The sequence below is a fragment of the Electrona antarctica genome (genome assembly GCF_951216825.1).
Source record: "Electrona antarctica genome assembly, chromosome: 2".
Taxonomy (NCBI): domain Eukaryota; kingdom Metazoa; phylum Chordata; class Actinopteri; order Myctophiformes; family Myctophidae; genus Electrona; species Electrona antarctica.
Genome location: NC_136807.1, coordinates 51,558,757 through 51,578,547, shown reverse-complemented (window position 1 = coordinate 51,578,547; position 19,791 = coordinate 51,558,757). Strand labels below are relative to the sequence as shown.

Below are 19,791 nucleotides of genomic sequence, written 5' to 3'. Positions count from 1 at the left end.
AGCTCTGACCAATTGCGTCAAAGAGAAAATGTTTGAACCCGCCCCCCGGGAAACAAGATCCATACACAGCATCTCCAGACTCAAATACCACACAGTGTGATTTGAGTCTGGCTTATTAGCCAGGCTAAAACAAACAAACACACACACACACACACACACACACACACACACACACACACACACACACACACACACACACACACACACACACACACACACACAGGTTCAGTGGATTGATTTCAAATCGAAAGACAGTCAACATTGACTTTTACCATTTCTTTTTTTAGACATGCCAGTTACATTTTTAAGAATATGCGATGATATATCCCTTGACTTTGATACCACTCATTTTCAACATTGAACTACTGTATGTCATTAATATACCTTAGAGTTGTTGTGTGGAAATAATAAAGAAAAGTCCCCTCCCCCCTTTAGAACTGGAGCTCTATGGAAGTGGTTCCCGAACCTTTCATGTCAAGGACCCCCAAAATGACACTAATTAGCCCCGCAGACCCCCATAAGAGAAGATTTTTACGGCTCTAGCAGAGATTCTCAAACCATTTCAAAGACCCCCAGTTTGACACACATTAGTCTACAGACCCCCATTTAATGGCATTTCTATCTCTGGGACCCCCAATTTATATTGTAAAAGCAATGTTAATTTAACTCTGAGAGTGTACACATTTGTACACTCTCAGAGTTACAGACCCATAAGGGTCCATTTGGTTCCAAACTATCATTTAGAACAGGGGTTCTCAACGTTTTTGGCCGGGGACCCCCGAAAATGCTTTGGCAACGTCTCGGGACCCCCGCCCCGCCCCCTCCCGACCCCCAATATAAATTGACTGCTACAATAACCTTAAACCATTTTGGGCGGGAACCCCTTTTGGTGTTTTAAGCATTGTTATAATTTAGCTATTGAAAAATAGCAGATCTACAAGTTCATAGCGCGCCACCGAGTGGCGCGCTATGAACTTGTAGGTCTGCTATTTTTGAAAAATCGTGAAAATAAAATTTAAAAAATATATATATATATATATTTTTTTTTTTTGAAAATATTTTGGGGACCCCCTAAAATAATTTGGCGACCCCCCGAGGGGTCGCGACCCACGGGTTGAGAACCCCTGGGTTAATGAGCTAACAGCTCTGCACAGCACGTGTGATGTGAGAGCTTAGCTCTACCTGACGGATTCTCCGGACCTGTCCCTCAATGGAGTAGTCGTCTGAGTTGTTGGTCCGAGTGGTTTCTTCATGGCCGGGCATGTCCACACACACTATGTGCAAATGTTTAGGCAGATACTGAGGAAAAGAAAGACATTAATTAATGAAATGACCACCAGCAACGCACAGGGGCTGGACCTGGTGGTGAGACGTAGGAGGGGCCCGGACAGGAGCCAACCCACAGAGCCTATAGTCCTTCCACACACCAGAATAGTACCTCCCAGTCCCGGCAGAGTAGTTCAGGAGGAACGGATTGTGTGGCCCTGGTTTTTCCCTAATGGTACTGATCGAGGGTAGCTATGGACTTAAGTCGGGACTTGATCACCCCGGCTGGGTCCCCTGAGTGAGGGGTATGATGTTGGGAGACCCGAAACCCTGATGACCTTGGGATACATCACTGAGGATACGTCCCAGGTGCATCCATGCGATGTATTTTTGTTTTAGCACCATTTTTTATAATAATAATAATACTACTAACAATAATAACCTGTAAGACGCCTGAGGGCGAGGTCTGCACGCTCCCTGTCAATAGATCTAGAATTATCTAGATAATTCTAAGTCTAGATAATTGACACAGGGTGAAAAAAAATCATGGGATAAAAAAAAAATATTTAGATTTTGATTATCGTGAGAACGATGGTTTCCATTAACGCATTGCAACTTTTCAAGGAATAGAAAGTCTGCAGTTTATATTGGCTTGGATTCCCCATCGATGATGTCACTGGTGGACGGGTTTCTGAACTGCCCACAGCCCTACCATCAGACACAGACCGAGTAGAAAACAATTGTGGCATTTTATCATGAACATTAGTGAGGACCAATTATATGAAGATAGGTTGAGAAGTGGTGAAGTGGTCCTTTAAGATTAATTGCGACCACAGGTCGCATTTACTCTGAAAACGTGCAATTCCCGTCAGTGCGCCGTCACCCCCCGCCTCCATATATGGTCGTATTGGTATTAGTATGTTGGTACCTTGACGAGTGACGACAGTGAGCCATGAGTGTGAGCCGATCGTCAGGGCAGTGTTGACCTGGCTTTAGTAAGTATAGTATTAGTAGTAGTAGTATTAGTAGTAGTAGTAGTAGTATTAGTAGTAGTAGTATTAGTAGTAGTATTAGTAGTAGTAGTAGTAGTAGTAGTAGTAGTAGTAGTAGTAGTAGTAGTATTAGTAGTAGCCGTAGTAGTAGTATTGGTATTAGTTTTAATAGTAGTTTGTTTGTTGGTACCTTGACGACAGTGAGCCATGAGTCTTTGTGAGCAGAGAATCCATGCATCATGAGGATGGACGGCCTCAGACCTCCTGCCTTTCCTCTGGACGAGAAGCAGAAACGATATCCTCCACAGTCCGCAAAACGGATCTGCAAGCCCAGGGTCCTCCTCCAGTACCTACAGTATAGAGATGATAACAGATCTGTAAACCCTCCTCCAGTACCTCATGGGAGGAGGAGGAGGAGAGGATGGTGACACTTAAAGGTATATTCAGTGATTTTACTTAATTCAAATATCACTTATTTTTTCTTTTTTTCTGGATAATCCTCCCTACTATAGAGTGTGCTGACCATATAAGGAGTTCCTCCCTGTCCCCAGTGAGCCCCTGGGGTCAAAAAACCCTAGTTTCAGTTTTGGTGGCGGGTGGCAAAACCGTCATCCAATCAGGATGAGAGGGGCCTTCCTCCAATCATGATCGAGTGGGGGCGGGCCTTGGTGCACATGCTGTTGGCCTGTTGCACTTCCCCCCACTGTAGAGCGTGCATGTGCACATTTTGTTACTGGGGCGGACTGGGTGGTTTTCCAAATCACCCAAATCCCTGAATGCTCCTTTAAATGTTCAACTGCAGCTTCGCAGCTTTCGTCACATTTTCCTTAGCAGTGTGTTCTTTCTGTTGACACACGAACGCGCACGTGCACACATACACACTTACCAGTAATAGACCTTTATGAGTGCAGAGGGCCACAGCAGAAAGGACGCCACAAAAGCCAGGATGGGAATGGCCAGCGTTGCCCCGGCAATGACACACAGATTCAACACCTCTGGATCAGGAGCCATGATGGATTCACCTGGAGAGATGAACACATTATTATTATTATTATTATTATTATTATTATGTGGATCAGGAGCCATGATGGATTCACCTGGAGAGATGAACACATTATTATTATTATTATTATTATTATTATTATTATTATTATTATTATTATTATTATGTGGATCAGGAGCCATGATGGATTCACCTGGAGAGATGAACACATTATTATTATTATTATTATTATTATTATTATTATGTGGATCAGGAGCCATGATGGATTCACCTGGAGAGATGAACACATTATTATTATTATAATGTGGATCAGCAGCCATCAACACATTATATTGCAGTATGATCACTCGTGCCCATAATGGTAACCCCTGGATAACATGAAATATGCCAATAGACATAGGTGTTGTAGTACTCGAGTCCTTGACTTGTCTCGAGTCCGGTCTCGAGTCCACATCGCCATCTACTCGGTCTCGTCTCGGTCTCGCCCTTAATTTGATTACATTGGACTTGACTCGGTCTCGCACCAAGGGATCCGGGACTTTTCCCTATCATCAAGTCCTCTCGAGTCACGAGTCACTATATGCAATGCAATGACATAAATGCATTATACCCATCAGGAGTCTTCACATTAACAAACGAGAGCTGTTTGGTGCTTATAGACAGGAGTGTAGCCGACGCCTGCTCTCACAGTGTTTATCAAATGAGGGGGGAAAAAAATCTGGTCTCTGTATCGACTCGGACCCCCTCCCTCAGACTCGAGTCTTGAGTTGGACTTGCTTTAGGTGGACTCGACTACAACACTATACAGTTGGAGGCCATCGATATTGTCCTTTTCTTTTTGCTGAGGTTTGCGTGATCTGCGCAAAAGGACAGTTAACACATTTTGGGCGGGAACCCCTTTTGGTGTTTTAAACATTGTTATAATTTAGCTATTGAAAAATAGCAGATCTACAAGCTCATAGCGCGCCACCGAGTGGCGCGCTACGAGCTTGTAGGTCTGCTATTTTTGAAAAATCGTGAAAATATTTATTTCAGAAAACAGAGGATTTAGAAGGATTTTTTTAAATTTTGAGGTCAGGCCTAAATGGGTCAAATGATAAGGGACAATATCGGTGGCACCCAACTGTACATGTATACCCATGCATGCCAGATGGTAACCCATGGATAACATGGTGGGGGAGGGTAACTTGTAATCAATATCTGACACACATACAGTGAGTACAATGCTTTGTGTCATGTTGTCGTGGTGAGACACTTTCAAAAGCATGAGCTCTCCAAAATTATCTACATTGACATCCAACTTGCATTCTGTGTTGAATCATGCACTATAATCCAAGTACATTATTTCTGAAATTCAATTTAAAAAATATATGTAAACTTACTTCATCGGTTGATTTTCTTTTTTTAAATTCCTCGTATTTTCTGTCACAAGCCGACTATTGACGATGACAATCCAGCAGATTCTAATCTATTTACACATAGATTGATGTAGATATTACTTTTTTGTTGTTGTAGAGAGGAGTTTGAAGAAAGTAAAACAATATTATATTCTGATCGCTGAATATGTCTAAAATGAAAATGAAGAACAGTATAGTCCTCCTGACAGAGAGCAGAGGTTCTGATCAGACTATTGATTAACGGATGACAAACGGCCCACTACATTATCGGGTCAATCATTTAAAGTGAACGCACCACATAAACAGGCCAGACAAGACTTGAATATGAGGGGAGTAAAAAGTAAAAGCAGACCAATTTTCGGCTTTTTTAATTCAAAACAATTAAATTAAATTATTATTATTATTATTATTATTATTTCAAAATATGTTCAAGAAACATGCCCAATAAAAGCAAGCATTTTTCACTAGGCCTAATTCAAATTTCAAAGTGAATTCAATTATTTTTTTCCTCTAGTAATTCCATGAAGGGAAAATTCCATACATTTGTAGTAATAATAATAATAATAATAATAATACATTTTATTTATAAGGCGCCTTTCAGGGCACTCAAGGTCGCCGTACAGGTTAAAAACAGTTGAAACAAAACACAGTTTAAAAGCAAAACAAAACTAGGGCACAGCTTGTAGCAGAGGTCAGCCATATGCCTGCCTAAACAGGTGGGTTTTGAGGTGAGTTTGGAATATGGTGATAGAGTCCATGTTTCTGATGTCAGGGGGGAGGGAGTTCCAGAGGTGGGGGGCAGAGCGGCTGAAGGCTCTTGACCCCATGGTGGAGAGACGGGCTGGGAGAACTTTCAGGGTGATTGAGGAGGCAGACCTAAGAGACCGGGTGGGGATGTTGACATGGACAAGGTCAGACAGGTATGGGGGGGCGAGATTATGGATGGCCTTGAAGGTATGGAGAAGGATCTTGAAGTCGATGCGGTATTTGATGGGGAGCCAGTGGAGTTGGTGAAGTACAGGGGTGATGTGACTGATGACAGGGGTTCTGGTGACGATCCGGGCAGCAGCGTTCTGGACCAGTTGGAGTTTATGGAGAAGTTTGTGGGGGAGACCAAAAAGAAGGGAATTACAGTAGTCCAAGCGGGAGGTGACAAGAGAGTGAACCAGGATTGCGGCACTGTGGGGAGTTAGAGAGGGGCGGAGGCGGTTGATGTTTCTGAGGTGGAAGTAGGCGGACCGGATGGTGGTGTTGATGTGGGTGTGGAATGATAGGGTACTGTCGAGGACGACACCCAGACTCTTAACCTGAGGGGAGGGGGAAACTGAGGAGTTGTCAATGGTGAGAGTGAAACTGGGTTGCTTGGTGAGTGTGGATTTGGAACCAATGAGGACTACCTCGGTTTTGTCACTGTTCAGTTTGAGGAAATTAGAGGTGAACCAGGACTTGATTTCCTGCAAACAGGTACAGAGGGAGGAGGGTGGGAAGCCGGAAGAGGGTTTGGAGGAGACGTAGAGCTGGGTGTCGTCCGCGTAACAGTGGAAAAGGATGTTGTATTTGCGGAAAATCTGTCCAAGGGGGAGGAGATAGATGATAAATAGGATAGGGCCAAGAACGGAGCCCTGGGGAACACCGGAGGAGATGGGGGAGGGATGGGAAGTGAATGATTTGAGCTGAATGAACTGAGTACGGTCAGAGAGGTATGAGTGAAACCAGTCTAGGGGGGTGTCAGATATGCCAATGGATGCTAGTCGCTCGAGGAGGGTGGAGTGGGAGATGGTGTCAAAAGCCGCGCTCAGATCCAGGAGGATGAGGATGGATACTAGTCCAGAGTCAGCAGCTAACAGGAGGTCATTTGTGATTTTGAGGAGGGCTGTTTCTGTGCTGTGACGGGGGCGAAAACCGGACTGAAACTGTTCATAGAGGTTATTGCTGGTGAGGTGGGCTTGAATCTGTGAAGCAACAGATTTTTCCAGAATTTTTGCAAGAAATGGCAGGTTGGAGATGGGGCGAAGGTTGTTGAAGATGTTGGGGTCTAGACCAGGTTTCTTCAGTAAAGGTGTGATTGCAGCAGTTTTGAGAGATGGAGGGACAGAACCAGAGGTGAGGGAGGAGTGAATGATGGCAGTTATCAGGGGCAGCAGAGAGGGGAGGGAGGCTATAACCAGGGAGGATGGCAGGGGGTCAAGTTGGCAGGTGGATGGCTTGGATGTCCGGATGAGTTTAGATATATCAGCGGCAGTGGGGAGTTCGAAGCAGGAGAGAGGTAGAGAGAGCGGGGGGGGGAACAAAAGGAGGCGGACAACTGGACGTGTGAGGGGTCAGTTGCTGATGAATGGTGGATATTTTTGTATTAAAAAATGACATCAGGGAGTTGCAGTGGTCAGTGGAGTAGAAGTGTGGGGGGAGGGAATCTGGGGGGCGGAGTGAGTTATTGACCACTGAAAACAGGGCCCTGGTGTTCCCAGCACCAGCAGTGATTTTATCTGTGAAATATTTAGATTTGGCTGAGGAGATGGCATCTTTGTAGTGAAGGATGTGGGTATGGTACATCTGTTTGTGGACAGTGAGACCAGTTTTATTGGAAAGCCGCTCCAGCTGGCGACCTTCTGCTTTTAGCTGACGTAGGTGGGGGGAGAACCAGGGGGCAGAGTGGGGGAATGAAACAGTCCGGGTTTTGAGGGGGGCAAGTGAATTCAGCAGAGTCTGGAGACCATCATTGTACGAGGAAACCAGCTGTTCTGGGGTGCATGGGGGGGTGATGGCGGGAAAACAGTCAATACCAGTGGTGAGGTCGGTTTGATTAATGTTTCTGATATTGCAGAAGGACATAGTGCGTGACAGTTTGGATTTGGACAGTAACAGATTTAAATTAAATGAAATGAGCATGTGGTCAGAGATGGGGAGAACAGGTGAGAGGAGTGACACCAGAACAACAGACAATGTCCAGAATATGACCTTTAGAGTGTGTAGGGAAATCAATGTGTTGTTGAAGACCAAAACTGTCCAGGCATGAAATGAAGTCCTTAGTGAGAGCATGATTTATATTGTCCATATGAATATTTGCATCACCTACCAAAATTATATTAGATGAGAGTGAACAAATGTGAGTGAGAAATGTGGTGAATTCATCAGTGAAATCCTTGTTTGGTTTGGGTGGGCGGTATATGTTGACTAAAACAGTTGGAGTGGGTCCATTGAGTTGTATAGCCACGGACTCGAACGAACGAGACACTGGCACGGTGACAGCTGAGACCTTCCAGGTCTCGCGGTGTAATATCGCGAGACCGCCTCCTCTGCCGGTGAGACGGGGTTGACAGGTGTAAACAAACCCAGGAGGAATAGACTCATTCAACTGAGAAAAGTCGTCAGGATGTTGCCACGTCTCCGTTAGACAAAGAAAGTCGTACTTGCGGTCGAGGAGGAGGTCCTGCAGTAGTTGTCCCTTGCCAGTGAGGGAGCGGATGTTAAATAATCAAAATTTGACGTCGGACTGTTGGTTGGAGAAGCCAACGTTAGCCGACCTAGCCAGGTGAGCCAACGCGCTGTGATCCACCTTCCTCCGGATGGTTCTCCGAGGGTGACGGCGGGTGGAAGACCAGATGGAGTTGATAACAGTGGAGTCATCGATGTGGACACTTCGTCCGGCTCCGCGATGGATGTACCTCCGATGAGGAAGGCATGCGATGTCCGGGAAGCGGTGCAGTACAGGCGGGGGATCAAGCCGGTGGAATCGAAACTGGAGGAGCTCCGCGCTCATATATTGGATCAAAGATGACGCTGGATATATCAATATGGACATGATAGTCCACAGGAGCAGAGCTCACAGCGAGTTTGTAGATCCACATGATGCACGGGCAGATGTACGTTCACCGAACAGCAGTAGCAGTGGCCAGGTAACTCAGGTGAGTAGAACGCCAACACGCTAAGCTTGAACAGTTTAGAACGCCATCCTGACAAACAGATCGTTTTGACAGTAAGCCTAGAGTAGAGACCACCAGTATCCCCTTCGCCACATATATATGTGATCTGCTGCAAGCTATGCAGAAAATAGCAGATCTACAAACTCACACTGCGAGTTCCCTTCCTGTTCCTTTGACCCTTTTTTTCGACACTAAACCTCTTCACTGAAATAGCAGATCTACAAGCTTGAGACTGCAGAGATTCTAGATCGGCTATTTTCAGTAAAATATTATAAAAGAATAAAGTTCCTATCATACAAAGATTGGCCTCCCCTGTATTAAAGGAGAATTCCATGCTAGAAGGCTTTCTTACCTTTATTTGTAGTTGTTACGTCGCCACCAAAGAGGTCCAGGTGTTATTTTGTGCAAACGTGTATTATTGGCTAGTTCCCCTAATGGGGGTTGTGTTTTTGTGCTAATTCGCTTATTTCCATCGAAATAAGTAGTAAAGTGTGCCGCTTGGGATACTATTTACATTATGAAGAGAGGATAAAATAGATTGATGTTTGAGCGATGGAAATAAGCGAATTAGCACAACACCCCATTGGCCCATTCAACTCAGTGCAATTCAATGGAATTCATTGAAGGCTTATGGTAGGGGAAATAGCCAATAATGCGCTTTTGCACGAAATAACACCTGGACCTCTTTGGTGGGGACGTAACAACTATACAAATAAAGGTAAGAAAGCCGCATGGAATTCTCCTTTAACACCCTGAGGACCAGGACCCCCTGCAGGGATGCCCAAACCTTTTTCAAAGGGAGCCATATTAGAAAACATTAAAACACCCTAAGGGCCAAATACATAATTTAGCTTCGGATTTAAACAATTCTACTTAACACCCTGAGCGGCATAAACGGAGGTTTCCGTCCTATCACATTAGTAACGCCCAGCGCTCAGGACGGAGATTAACCACAGGACGGAACATTAATGATATCCTAACAGAGCGCAGCGCTCCACAGGCTGGGAGCGCCTGTTGAGCAACATTCAATGTCATTTCCAGTTGGGACGTCATCCAAAGTGGTCCCCCTCCATTTTAGTGGATGATGAAAAATCTCAAAACCTGAATAACTCTTGATCTAAATCAATCTGTCCAATAGGCTCATCTCACAGCATTTCCCTGCCCCCTTTTTACGCCCCCTTTTGTTGATAGTGGTGTTATTTTTTTTGCGGCCCATAGGCTTCCATGTTAAAAGAGGTATTTTCACAAGCCACAAACTACCGTTTTGTAAAGGTAAGGTTTATTCTACTTATTTGAGTTGTTATAGAGCGTCGCAGTCCCGCCTCCTACCCTGGACCAGGAAATGATTCTCCGTTCATTTTCCTCATAGACATTTCAGAAAGTATTTATTTAAAGACGTTTACGCCGTGGACAAAGCCAACTCGAGTCGTGACAAATCATGACAACAAACACAATTTTTTGGGCCGAACAAATAATTAGAAAGAAGAAAAAAACGGCAGGTTACAACACTTTTTTTGTTGTTTTTATTCTTTGTAATTATTTGTTTGGTCCAAAATATTGTTTGTGTTGTCATGAGTTATCACGACTCGAGTTGGCTTTGTCCGCGGCGTAACCGTCTTTAAATAAATACTTTAAGAAATGTCTATGGGAAAAATGCATTGGGTTTCATTTCCTGGTCCAGGGTAGGAGGCGGGACTGCGACGCTCTATACCATTGTTTTCTTCATATTATTATCGGTCTTTGACATTTTAACATTAGGAAATGTACTTAGATTCTCCAGAGAAAAAAAGTGGTAATGCCTAATGTTAAATGACACCACTATCTACCGGAAGTGGGCGTGGAAAGGGGGCTGTGAGATAGGCCTATTCTAATGTTTTTGACGGCCCATCGCGGTTCCGTCGCTAGTCGCGTTAGAAGTAATCATACCTCCCGTTGTTGTCGATCGCCTCGGCGGTGTTTTGGCTACATCTAGCTACTTCAGCTACATCCAAGATGGCGCCTGCATGGTGCACCTTGAAATGCGCTCCGTAGCTGCAAATCGCTGGGCGCCCTGATTTGATGGTTCTAAACACCCCCGTGCTTTCGGGGTTATAGGGTTAACTATCATGATCAATATTTAATAACAATGGTCTTTTGTCAGGTGTGTGCTGTGAACAACAAGTGTATCTCAGCCTCATGTTACATTACCAAATGTATAACCAAGCAAGCAAGTTTAAAAAAATAAAAAATAAAATAAATACAAGGAACAAGGAACACTGACACATTATACTCTGGTTAAAAAAACTTGAACGTAAAAATATCCCATATACTGTTGGGCGGACCGTTCATAACACAATTCAGGTATGAAGCTGCCGGCTGTATACAATAAATTCGCCCCAAAGTGAATTCCAAAGTGCGGCCCACGGGCTGCAGGACACAGTTGGACACACTTTGGACACAAGTTGGACACACTTTGGACACACGTTGGACACACTTTGGACACAGTTGGACACACTTTGGACACAAGTTGGACACACTTTGGACACAGTTGGACACACTTTGGACACAGTTGCTATGGGGTCCCAGACCCCCTGTTGAAGACCCATGCAGAACACCATTAAAGGTTTCAGTCTTGATTTAATAATAAACACAATGTTCTATATCATAATTGATATAACTTATTATATATTTTGTTAAAAAAAAATGATTTAATAATCTGTATACTGTATAAAATACCTTTTTGTAATAAACTACTACTCATTGTATCTATAGATATGCACATAAAAAGATCACAAAGATCAAAGATCATCTGAAGTACATAATGTGGCATAAAGCACTGTAAGTTCAAAGAGAGAATATAGGACAGTGGTCTGAGCCAAACTGTAGAAACAGAAATAGTTGAACAAAGCAGGGGCTCACGGTCGCAACTCACTTTTGAATGCTCCCTCCCCCCAAAAAAAACATTTGCGACAAAACAAAACTGGTCGTATTTTGTGCGGTTTTGTGTCAAATACTACATACTACATATAGGCCTACTTTCTGGAGCGTTCAGAAGTGAGTTGCGAGCCCCCGCTTTATTCTAAGCACTGTAAATTCAACACCATTCCACCAGTAACCAAACCACGATACCCAAATACAAAAGCAGAAAGTGAAATGATTACAGTGATTACAAAATGCACCCGGTTTTCATTTGACAAAAGGTGCAGTTGCAGTAAGGAACTTCAAACATAAAAAAAACAACCTGTGCTTATTTAATTCTGAAAGTGTATAAATGTGGCAACTCTTTCTGGTCCATTTAGGTGTTTATTTATACACGTTCAGAATAAACCACTCAAAACCCTGCAGTATGTCATTAACCGGGGTACCCCAGGGCTCTGTACTTGGCCCCGTCCTTTTCCGCAACACGATGGATGCGTTGTGAGCTTTAAGATCAGTTTGGTCACATTGTCACCTGTTATGACATCATGGCCAGCCAGCGTTTGGACCAATGAGACGCTAGGGGTTCATGTGGTTTCTCTCTGTTGCCGGGTAGAGGAACCTGCATGGCCCACGGGGCAGCACTGGTTCCAAAACAGTGGGTCGGGAAACATTTGTGGGTCACAGACCAATTTTTATGGGTCAGGACTCAAGTAGAAATCCCTTTTTTTCCCCTACATTTAAAAAATCACACCCGTGTGAACTGAGTGGTGTAAGGTTTTATATAGCATGATCAGCTGTGGTCTGACGTAATGTCTGACGTAATGAAATAAGGTAAGGTATTATGTAGCCTGATCAGCTCTGATCTGACGTAATGAAATCACACCCGGATGTGATTTCACAACTGGCTTTTTTTATGCAGAGAAAATGACCACGGTTGCTACGGTCATCCAGTTCACCCGGGTGTGATTTAATTACGTCAGAAATTATTTTTAACATAGCAACCATGGTCATTTTTTTATGCACACAAAAGCCAGTTGTAGGAGTGGTTTACACCACTCAAAAATATATAGGCCTATAGTATATCTATTTCAAAAGATTTGTCTTAAAAGAAAGAAAATATATATATAAACAAACAAACAAATCTAATAAATTCCATAAATAAAAAACGTGGCGCGAAGCGACGCATTGTGCACTTGTAGATCTGCTATTTTCACTAGTTAGTTAATTATGTCTATAAATCTCTCTTTTGGGTCTCGACCTGAACAGTTTACCTACAGTACGTAGACACACATACCGACTATATCCGACTGCTTTCTGGAACATGCAAGGACTGCAAACATTGATTTGTTTGTTATAGTCACCTGTCTCTGCTGCACTGCTGTTGGCAATAATCCTCTTGATTAGGAAGGTGCCAAGTGCTGTGGAGGAGAGGGGTGGTTGTAGGCTATGTGCTGGCATGAGGAATGTGTTTAGTTAACGTTTGTCATTTGAATTGATTTCAAGCTCAAATAATGTTTGAGTTTATTGTAAAACATGTCCGTGAGAGTTTAGGTGACTCTTATGTCATGGGGAGTGTTTTTTTTTAGGGATTTTACGTATTTTCACATTTCAATCATTTTACTTAAGTTCTACTCCACTACATCTCAGAGGCAAATATTGTACCTTTTACTCCACTACAATTATTTGACAACTTATAGTTACTAGTTACTTTGTATATTTAGATTATTATTATGAAACCACTTCAGACCCTATATATACTTTGGCAATTTGAAAATAGTAGATCTACAAGCTCACAACGCAACGGTTTGCGACGACGGATCTGCTATTTCTATTTCTATACATTTTATACATTTAAAAACGTGTGAAATGGGGACCTGCATGATGCGTACTTTTACTGCACGGCATTTTAAGTACATTTTGATCAATTTTGTACATTTTTGAATAACAGGCTTTGTAACAGAGTATATCTACAATAGGGTATTGATACTTTTACTTAAAGGACCACTTCATCCATTTTCATACTTATCTTCATAGAATTGGTCCTCAGTAATGCTCGTGATAAAATGGTACCATTTCTTTCTACTTGGACTGTGTCTCATAGGAGAGAAAACCCGTCTACCATGTGACATAATCGTTTTACAGATTCTTACAAAAATACGAAAAAAAAGAAAGGTCCGGGGACCCCTAGGGGTCCTTGAGAGAGTTCCAGGAGGTCCCCAGCTAAATGATAGTTAGGAACCAAATGGACCCTTATGGGTCTGATACTCAGAGAGTGTACAAATGGAGAGTGTACACTCTCAGAGTTAAATTAACTTTGATTTTACAATATACATTGGGGTTCCAGAGATAGGAATGCCATTAAATGGGGGGTCCGTAGCCTAATTCAGGTCAAACCTGGGGGTCCTTGAAATGAAAATCGGGGGAAAATCACTGCAAGAGCTGTAAAACAATCTTCTCTTATGGGGCTTCCTTGGCATATATTTTTCGAATGGGGGTCCACAGGCTAATGATTGTCAATTTGGGGGTCCTTGACATGACAAAGTTTGGGAACCACTGAGTTATGCTACGAGGACGTGGAAGGGCGACCCGGGGATGTGCTCCTCTCCCCACTTGACGATGAGGACGTAGCGTCCCGTCTCCTTCACCACGTAGCTCACGTCGTAGCGGTTGTTCCCCAGGTGGTGGATGGACAGGCGCTCACAGGGGGAGGAGGGGCCGTGCATGCCCACCAGGAGCAGGTTGGTACCTGGGAATATAACCATGAACAAACACGAGGAGGTTGGTGTCTGGGAATATTAACCACAAACAAACATGAGGAGGTTGGTGTCTGGGAATATTAACCACAAACAAACATGAGGAGGTTGGTGTCTGGGAATATTAACCACAAACAAACACGAGGAGGTTGGTGTCTGGGAATATTAACCATAAACAAACACGAGGAGGTTGGTGTCTGGGAATATTAACCATAAACAAACACGAGGAGGTTGGTGCCTGGGAATATTAACCACACAAACAAACACGAGGAGGTTGGTGTCTGGGAATATTAACCACACAAACAAACACGAGGAGGTTGGTGTCTGGGAATATAACCATAAACAAACACGAGGAGGTTGGTGTCTGGGAATATAACCATAAACAAACATGAGGAGGTTGGTGTCTGGGAATATTAACCACAAACAAACACGAGGAGGTTGGTGTCTGGGAATATTAACCACAAACAAACATGAGGAGGTTGGTGTCTGGGAATATTAACCACAAACAAACACGAGGAGGTTGGTGTCTGGGAATATTAACCACAAACAAACACGAGGAGGTTGGTGTCTGGGAATATAACCATAAACAAACATGAGGAGGTTGGTGTCTGGGAATATTAACCATAAACAAACATGAGGAGGTTGGTGTCTGGGAATATTAAGCATAAACAAACATGAGGATGTTGGTGTCTGGGAATATAACCATAAACAAACATGAGGAGGTTGGTGTCTGGGAATATAACCATAAACAAACACGAGGAGGTTGGTGTCTGGGAATATTAACCACAAACAAACATGAGGAGGTTGGTGTCTGGGAATATTAACCATAAACAAACATGAGGATGTTGGTGTCTGGGAATATTAACCACAAACAAACACAAGGAGGTTGGTGTCTGGGAATATTAACCACAAACAAACACAAGCAGGTTGGTGTCTGGGAATATAACCATAAACAAACACAAGGAGGTTGGTGTCTGGGAATATAACCATAAACAAACACAAGCAGGTTGGGTTGGTGTCTGGGAATATTAACCACAAACAAACACAAGGAGGTTGGTGTCTGGGAATATTAACCACAAACAAACACGAGGAGGTTGGTGTCTGGGAATATTAACCACAAACAAACACAAGGAGGTTGGTGCCTGGGAATATAACCACAAACAAACACAAGGAGGTTGGTGTCTGGGAATATTAACCACAAACAAACACAAGCAGGTTGGTGTCTGGGAATATAACCATAAACAAACACAAGGAGGTTGGTGCCTGGGAATATAACCATAAACAAACACAAGCAGGTTGGGTTGGTGTCTGGGAATATAACCACAAACAAACACAAGGAGGTTGGTGTCTGGGAATATAACCATAAACAAACACAAGCAGGTTGGGTTGGTGTCTGGGAATATAACCATAAACAAACACAAGGAGGTTGGTGTCTGGGAATATAACCATAAACAAACACAAGCAGGTTGGGTTGGTGTCTGGGAATATAACCACAAACAAACACAAGGAGGTTGGTGTCTGGGAATATAACCATAAACAAACACAAGCAGGTTGGGTTGGTGTCTGGGAATATAACCATAAACAAACACAAGGAGGTTGGTGCCTGGGAATATAACCATAAACAAACACAAGGAGGTTGGTGCCTGCAGGGAATAACCACAAACCTTGGCGCCGACAGTAAAATAAATCCACTTGGGAAGGTTCAAGGTTGTACTTTATTGTTACATCTTGTGTACATAACGAGTAAAACTTAATTTTCTTTGGCTTCCTTCAGACAATGCAGCAGCATAGAGTAGCAAAAGTAGTAGCAAAGTTAGGTAAAGCTTATGTACGGGGGTCTATAACTCTAACTTAATGACATCACGTTCAGGCTACGGGGGTTTAACTCAGCAAAACGTGTAATGGAACGTGGCATGGCTTCACTGTGGTTCCTTGACTTGTCATCTATGACGTCAGTCGCCTATAAGACAGATATGCTCTCTAATTTCAAGGACCCCCAGTATGGTATGCGTTACGCCAAGGACCCCTATATACTGAGTATAACCGAGTTATAGATGTACAAATGGAACCAAATGTATTTGATGTATTTGAAATGTAAGTATTAAACATTATGTGAAATATAAAAATAGTTCTGTGTGGTTCCTACTGGCAGTGTGCATGCAAGGTTTGGGTGCTTATCGGTCCAACGTTGGCAATATTAGCTCTGGACACAGACATAGATACACACACGCGCACACACGTGCCATACACAGGCACACGCACGCACACACACACGTGCCATACCCATACACAGACGCACGCACAGGCCATACACAGACACACGGACGAACGCACACACACACGCTCTCACCTGCATCAGCACAGTCCACAGCGAAGGCGTTTCTCTTGCCAATAACAGCCCTCTTCAGGCCCGGCCCGCTGCTGCACACCTTGGACGCATCGGACACAAACGAGGGCCACGAGGGCGGGACGTCGCCGCCGCCCACCACGACACTCGATCCGCTCGTTTGATGACCTGCAATCACAGGTCAAAGGTCATCATGTCCACTGTAGTTTAACCCATTATAGCTTCGCAACCGCGTTTCAAGCTTGTAGATCTGCTAACGTTTGATGCTTGTGTGTGACGCCGTGTATAGGACGTTCATTTACGAAGAAACACAACAAGCTATAGTCCATTATGGACGGGAACCCCTTTTGGTGTTTTAAGCATTGTGTCATGCTTTAGCTATTGAAAAATAGCAGATCTACAAGCTTGTAGATTTTTTGAAAAATCGTGAAAATGTGGTGCAAATTTTTGAACACATTATTTGAGAGCAAACGTTTTTAACTCAAATCTTTGCTTCTGGAACAACATATTTCCAGATGGGGGTCGGCGGCCAATTACATATATTTTTGGGGGTCCTTGACATGAAAATGTTTGAGCACCACTGACATAGAAACATGAGGTTTTTCAGGAAACTGTCAGGATTTAGAAGACATATGTAGAATCGTCCTCAGGTCTAAATGGGTTTAAACTATGGAGCCAAGAGGTTTCTGCCCAGCGACAGTGGCGGTATACGACTATGAATCAGAGGTTGTACTTGTTGTGAGGTCGTCGTCGTTGGCTCCACAGGAGGAAGCAGGAAGCACCGGAACCATGAACGGACTGTCCTGGATGTGCTGGTCGTCAAACTTCACCGACACCACGTAGTCCCCTGGAGGAAGACCACACGTTAGCATCAACCTAGCATCTCTATATGGACACCACGTAGTCCCCTGGAGGAAGACCACATGTTAGCATCAACCTAGCATCTATATTCTACACACCACATCAACCTAGCATCTCTATATGGACACCACGTAGTCCCCTGGAGGAAGACCACACGTTAGTATCAACCTAGCATCTCTATATGGACACCACGTAGTCCCCTGGAGGAAGACCACACACTAGCATCAACCTAGCATCTATATTCTACACACCACATCAACCTAGCATCTCTATATGGACACCACATAGTCTCCTGGAGGAAGACCACATGTTAGCATCAACCTAGCATCTCTATATGGACACCACGTAGTCTCCTGGAGGAAGACCACACGTTAGCATCAACCTAGCATCTCTATATGGACACCACGTAGTCCCCTGGAGGAAGAACACACGTTAGCATCAACCTAGCATCTCTATATGGACACCACGTAGTCCCCTGGAGGAAGACCACACGCTAGCATCAACCTAGCATCTCTATATGGAGACCACGTAGTCCCCTGGAGGAAGACCACACGCTAGCATCAACCTAGCATCTATATATGGACACCACGTAGTCCCCTGGGGGAAGACCACACGCTAGCATCAACCTAGCATCTATATATGGACACCACGTAGTCCCCTGGAGGAAGACCACACGCTAGCATCAACCTAGCATCTATATATGGACACCACGTAGTCCCCTGGAGGAAGACCACACGCTAGCATCAACCTAGCATCTATATATGGACACCACGTAGTCCCCTGGAGGAAGACCACATGTTAGCATCAACCTAGCATCTATATATGGACACCACGTAGTCCCCTGGAGGAAGACCACACGTTAGCATCAACCTAGCATCTCTATATGGACACCACGTAGTCCCCTGGAGGAAGACCACACGCTAGCATCAACCTAGCATCTCTATATGGACACCACGTAGTCCCCTGGAGGAAGACCACACGTTAGCATCAACCTAGCATCTATATATGGACACCACGTAGTCCCCTGGAGGAAGACCACATGTTAGCATCAACCTAGCATCTATATATGGACACCACGTAGTCCCCTGGAGGAAGACCACATGTTCATCAACCTAGCATCTATATATGGACACCACGTAGTCCCCTGGAGGAAGACCACATGTTCATCAACCTAGCATCTATATATGGACACCACGTAGTCCCCTGGAGGAAGACCACATGTTCATCAACCTAGCATCTATATATGGACACCACGTAGTCCCCTGGAGGAAGACCACACGCTAGCATCAACCTAGCATCTATATATGGACACCACGTAGTCCCCTGGAGGAAGACCACATGTTCATCAACCTATAGCAGACTATATTACTGTGGCCCCTTTTCCACCGGTTGGTTCCCAATGGGAACCGGTTCAGTTCTTTTTGGTTCTTAGTCCATGAGCCAGAGCTCCGAAATTGGTGGGAAAAACTAGACCTATATTAAATTGTTTATAGGATCAATACAAGTAAATTAATACATGATAACCCTTCCACAGTAGTAGCTTTTTCATATTTTCAATTATGTTGCATATATTCCTACATAATGCCTCATTTGCACATTTAAAAATGTAAAATTTGTAATACAATAAATCATTGTCCTCGTGTAAGTACTCAATTGGGGAAGTTTCATGGTGAAAACAATCTAATATAATAGGTATATAATAGGTATGGTTTTGCCCACTCAATTCATAATTAACGTTCCAATTTTGGAGCTCTGGCTCATGGACTAAGAACCAAAAAGAACTGAACCGGTTCCCATTGGGAACCAACTGGTGGAAAAGGGGCCTATGTGTTTGCTAGTCTGGTGTAGCCTGGTAGAACCACTCCCCCTGCTGGACAACATTTGCATTCTGCCAGCTAAGGGTGAGTCTGGGATCTCTATCAGGATGAGACGATGTACTCCGGACCAATTCTGGCCGGAGCGATATGCGGCTGTATGGGGCCGCTAGAGGCGGGATCAACGCGAGACTTATGACATATTGAAGCGCTGCCACAGCGCAAATGTAAACACAACCTAACAAGACTACAACTCGAAATTATTATGGAGATATCAGACTTTTTGTCCCGCTGCTTCCGGGTTCATCGTTTCTGCCTGAGAGAGATCTCAGATGCAGGCAGGAGGAGGGAACTTGTGAACTCAGTACTGCCACAATCTGGCAGAGTCAGGTTAAGTCTGGTGCACCAGGCTGTGTAATGTGTGTGTGTGTGTGTGTGTGTGTGTGTGTGTGTGTGTGTGTGTGTGTGTGTGTGTGTGTGTGTGTGTGTGTGTGTGTGTGTGTGTGTGTGTGCGCGTGCGTGTGCGCGCTAGTACTG

At 44.0% G+C, this 19,791-nt stretch overlaps 1 protein-coding gene across 5 annotated transcripts in view; it reads right to left on the bottom strand.

Annotated features, from left to right (window-relative positions):
• abhd6b (abhydrolase domain containing 6, acylglycerol lipase b) overlaps positions 1-12,875 on the bottom strand; it is a 20,387-nt gene extending 7,512 nt beyond the window's left edge. Inside the window, exons 1-5 of one of the 5 annotated variants that reach the window (XM_079525733.1) lie at positions 12,841-12,875; positions 4,644-4,729; positions 3,145-3,280; positions 2,449-2,608; positions 1,183-1,299 (exon numbers count right to left, since the gene is read on the bottom strand). In XM_079525733.1, coding sequence (XP_079381859.1) covers positions 1,183-1,299; positions 2,449-2,608; positions 3,145-3,269 — 402 coding nt within the window. In that variant the 5' untranslated portion in view covers positions 3,270-3,280; positions 4,644-4,729; positions 12,841-12,875. Of the gene's footprint in view, positions 1-1,182; positions 1,300-2,448; positions 2,609-3,144; positions 3,281-4,643; positions 4,730-12,011; positions 12,128-12,750; positions 12,797-12,840 lie in introns of those variants that run through there. The other 4 variants (XM_079525735.1, XM_079525734.1, XM_079525736.1 and 1 more) reach the window with 4 other exon arrangements.
• Positions 12,876-19,791: the final 6,916 nt, after the last annotated feature.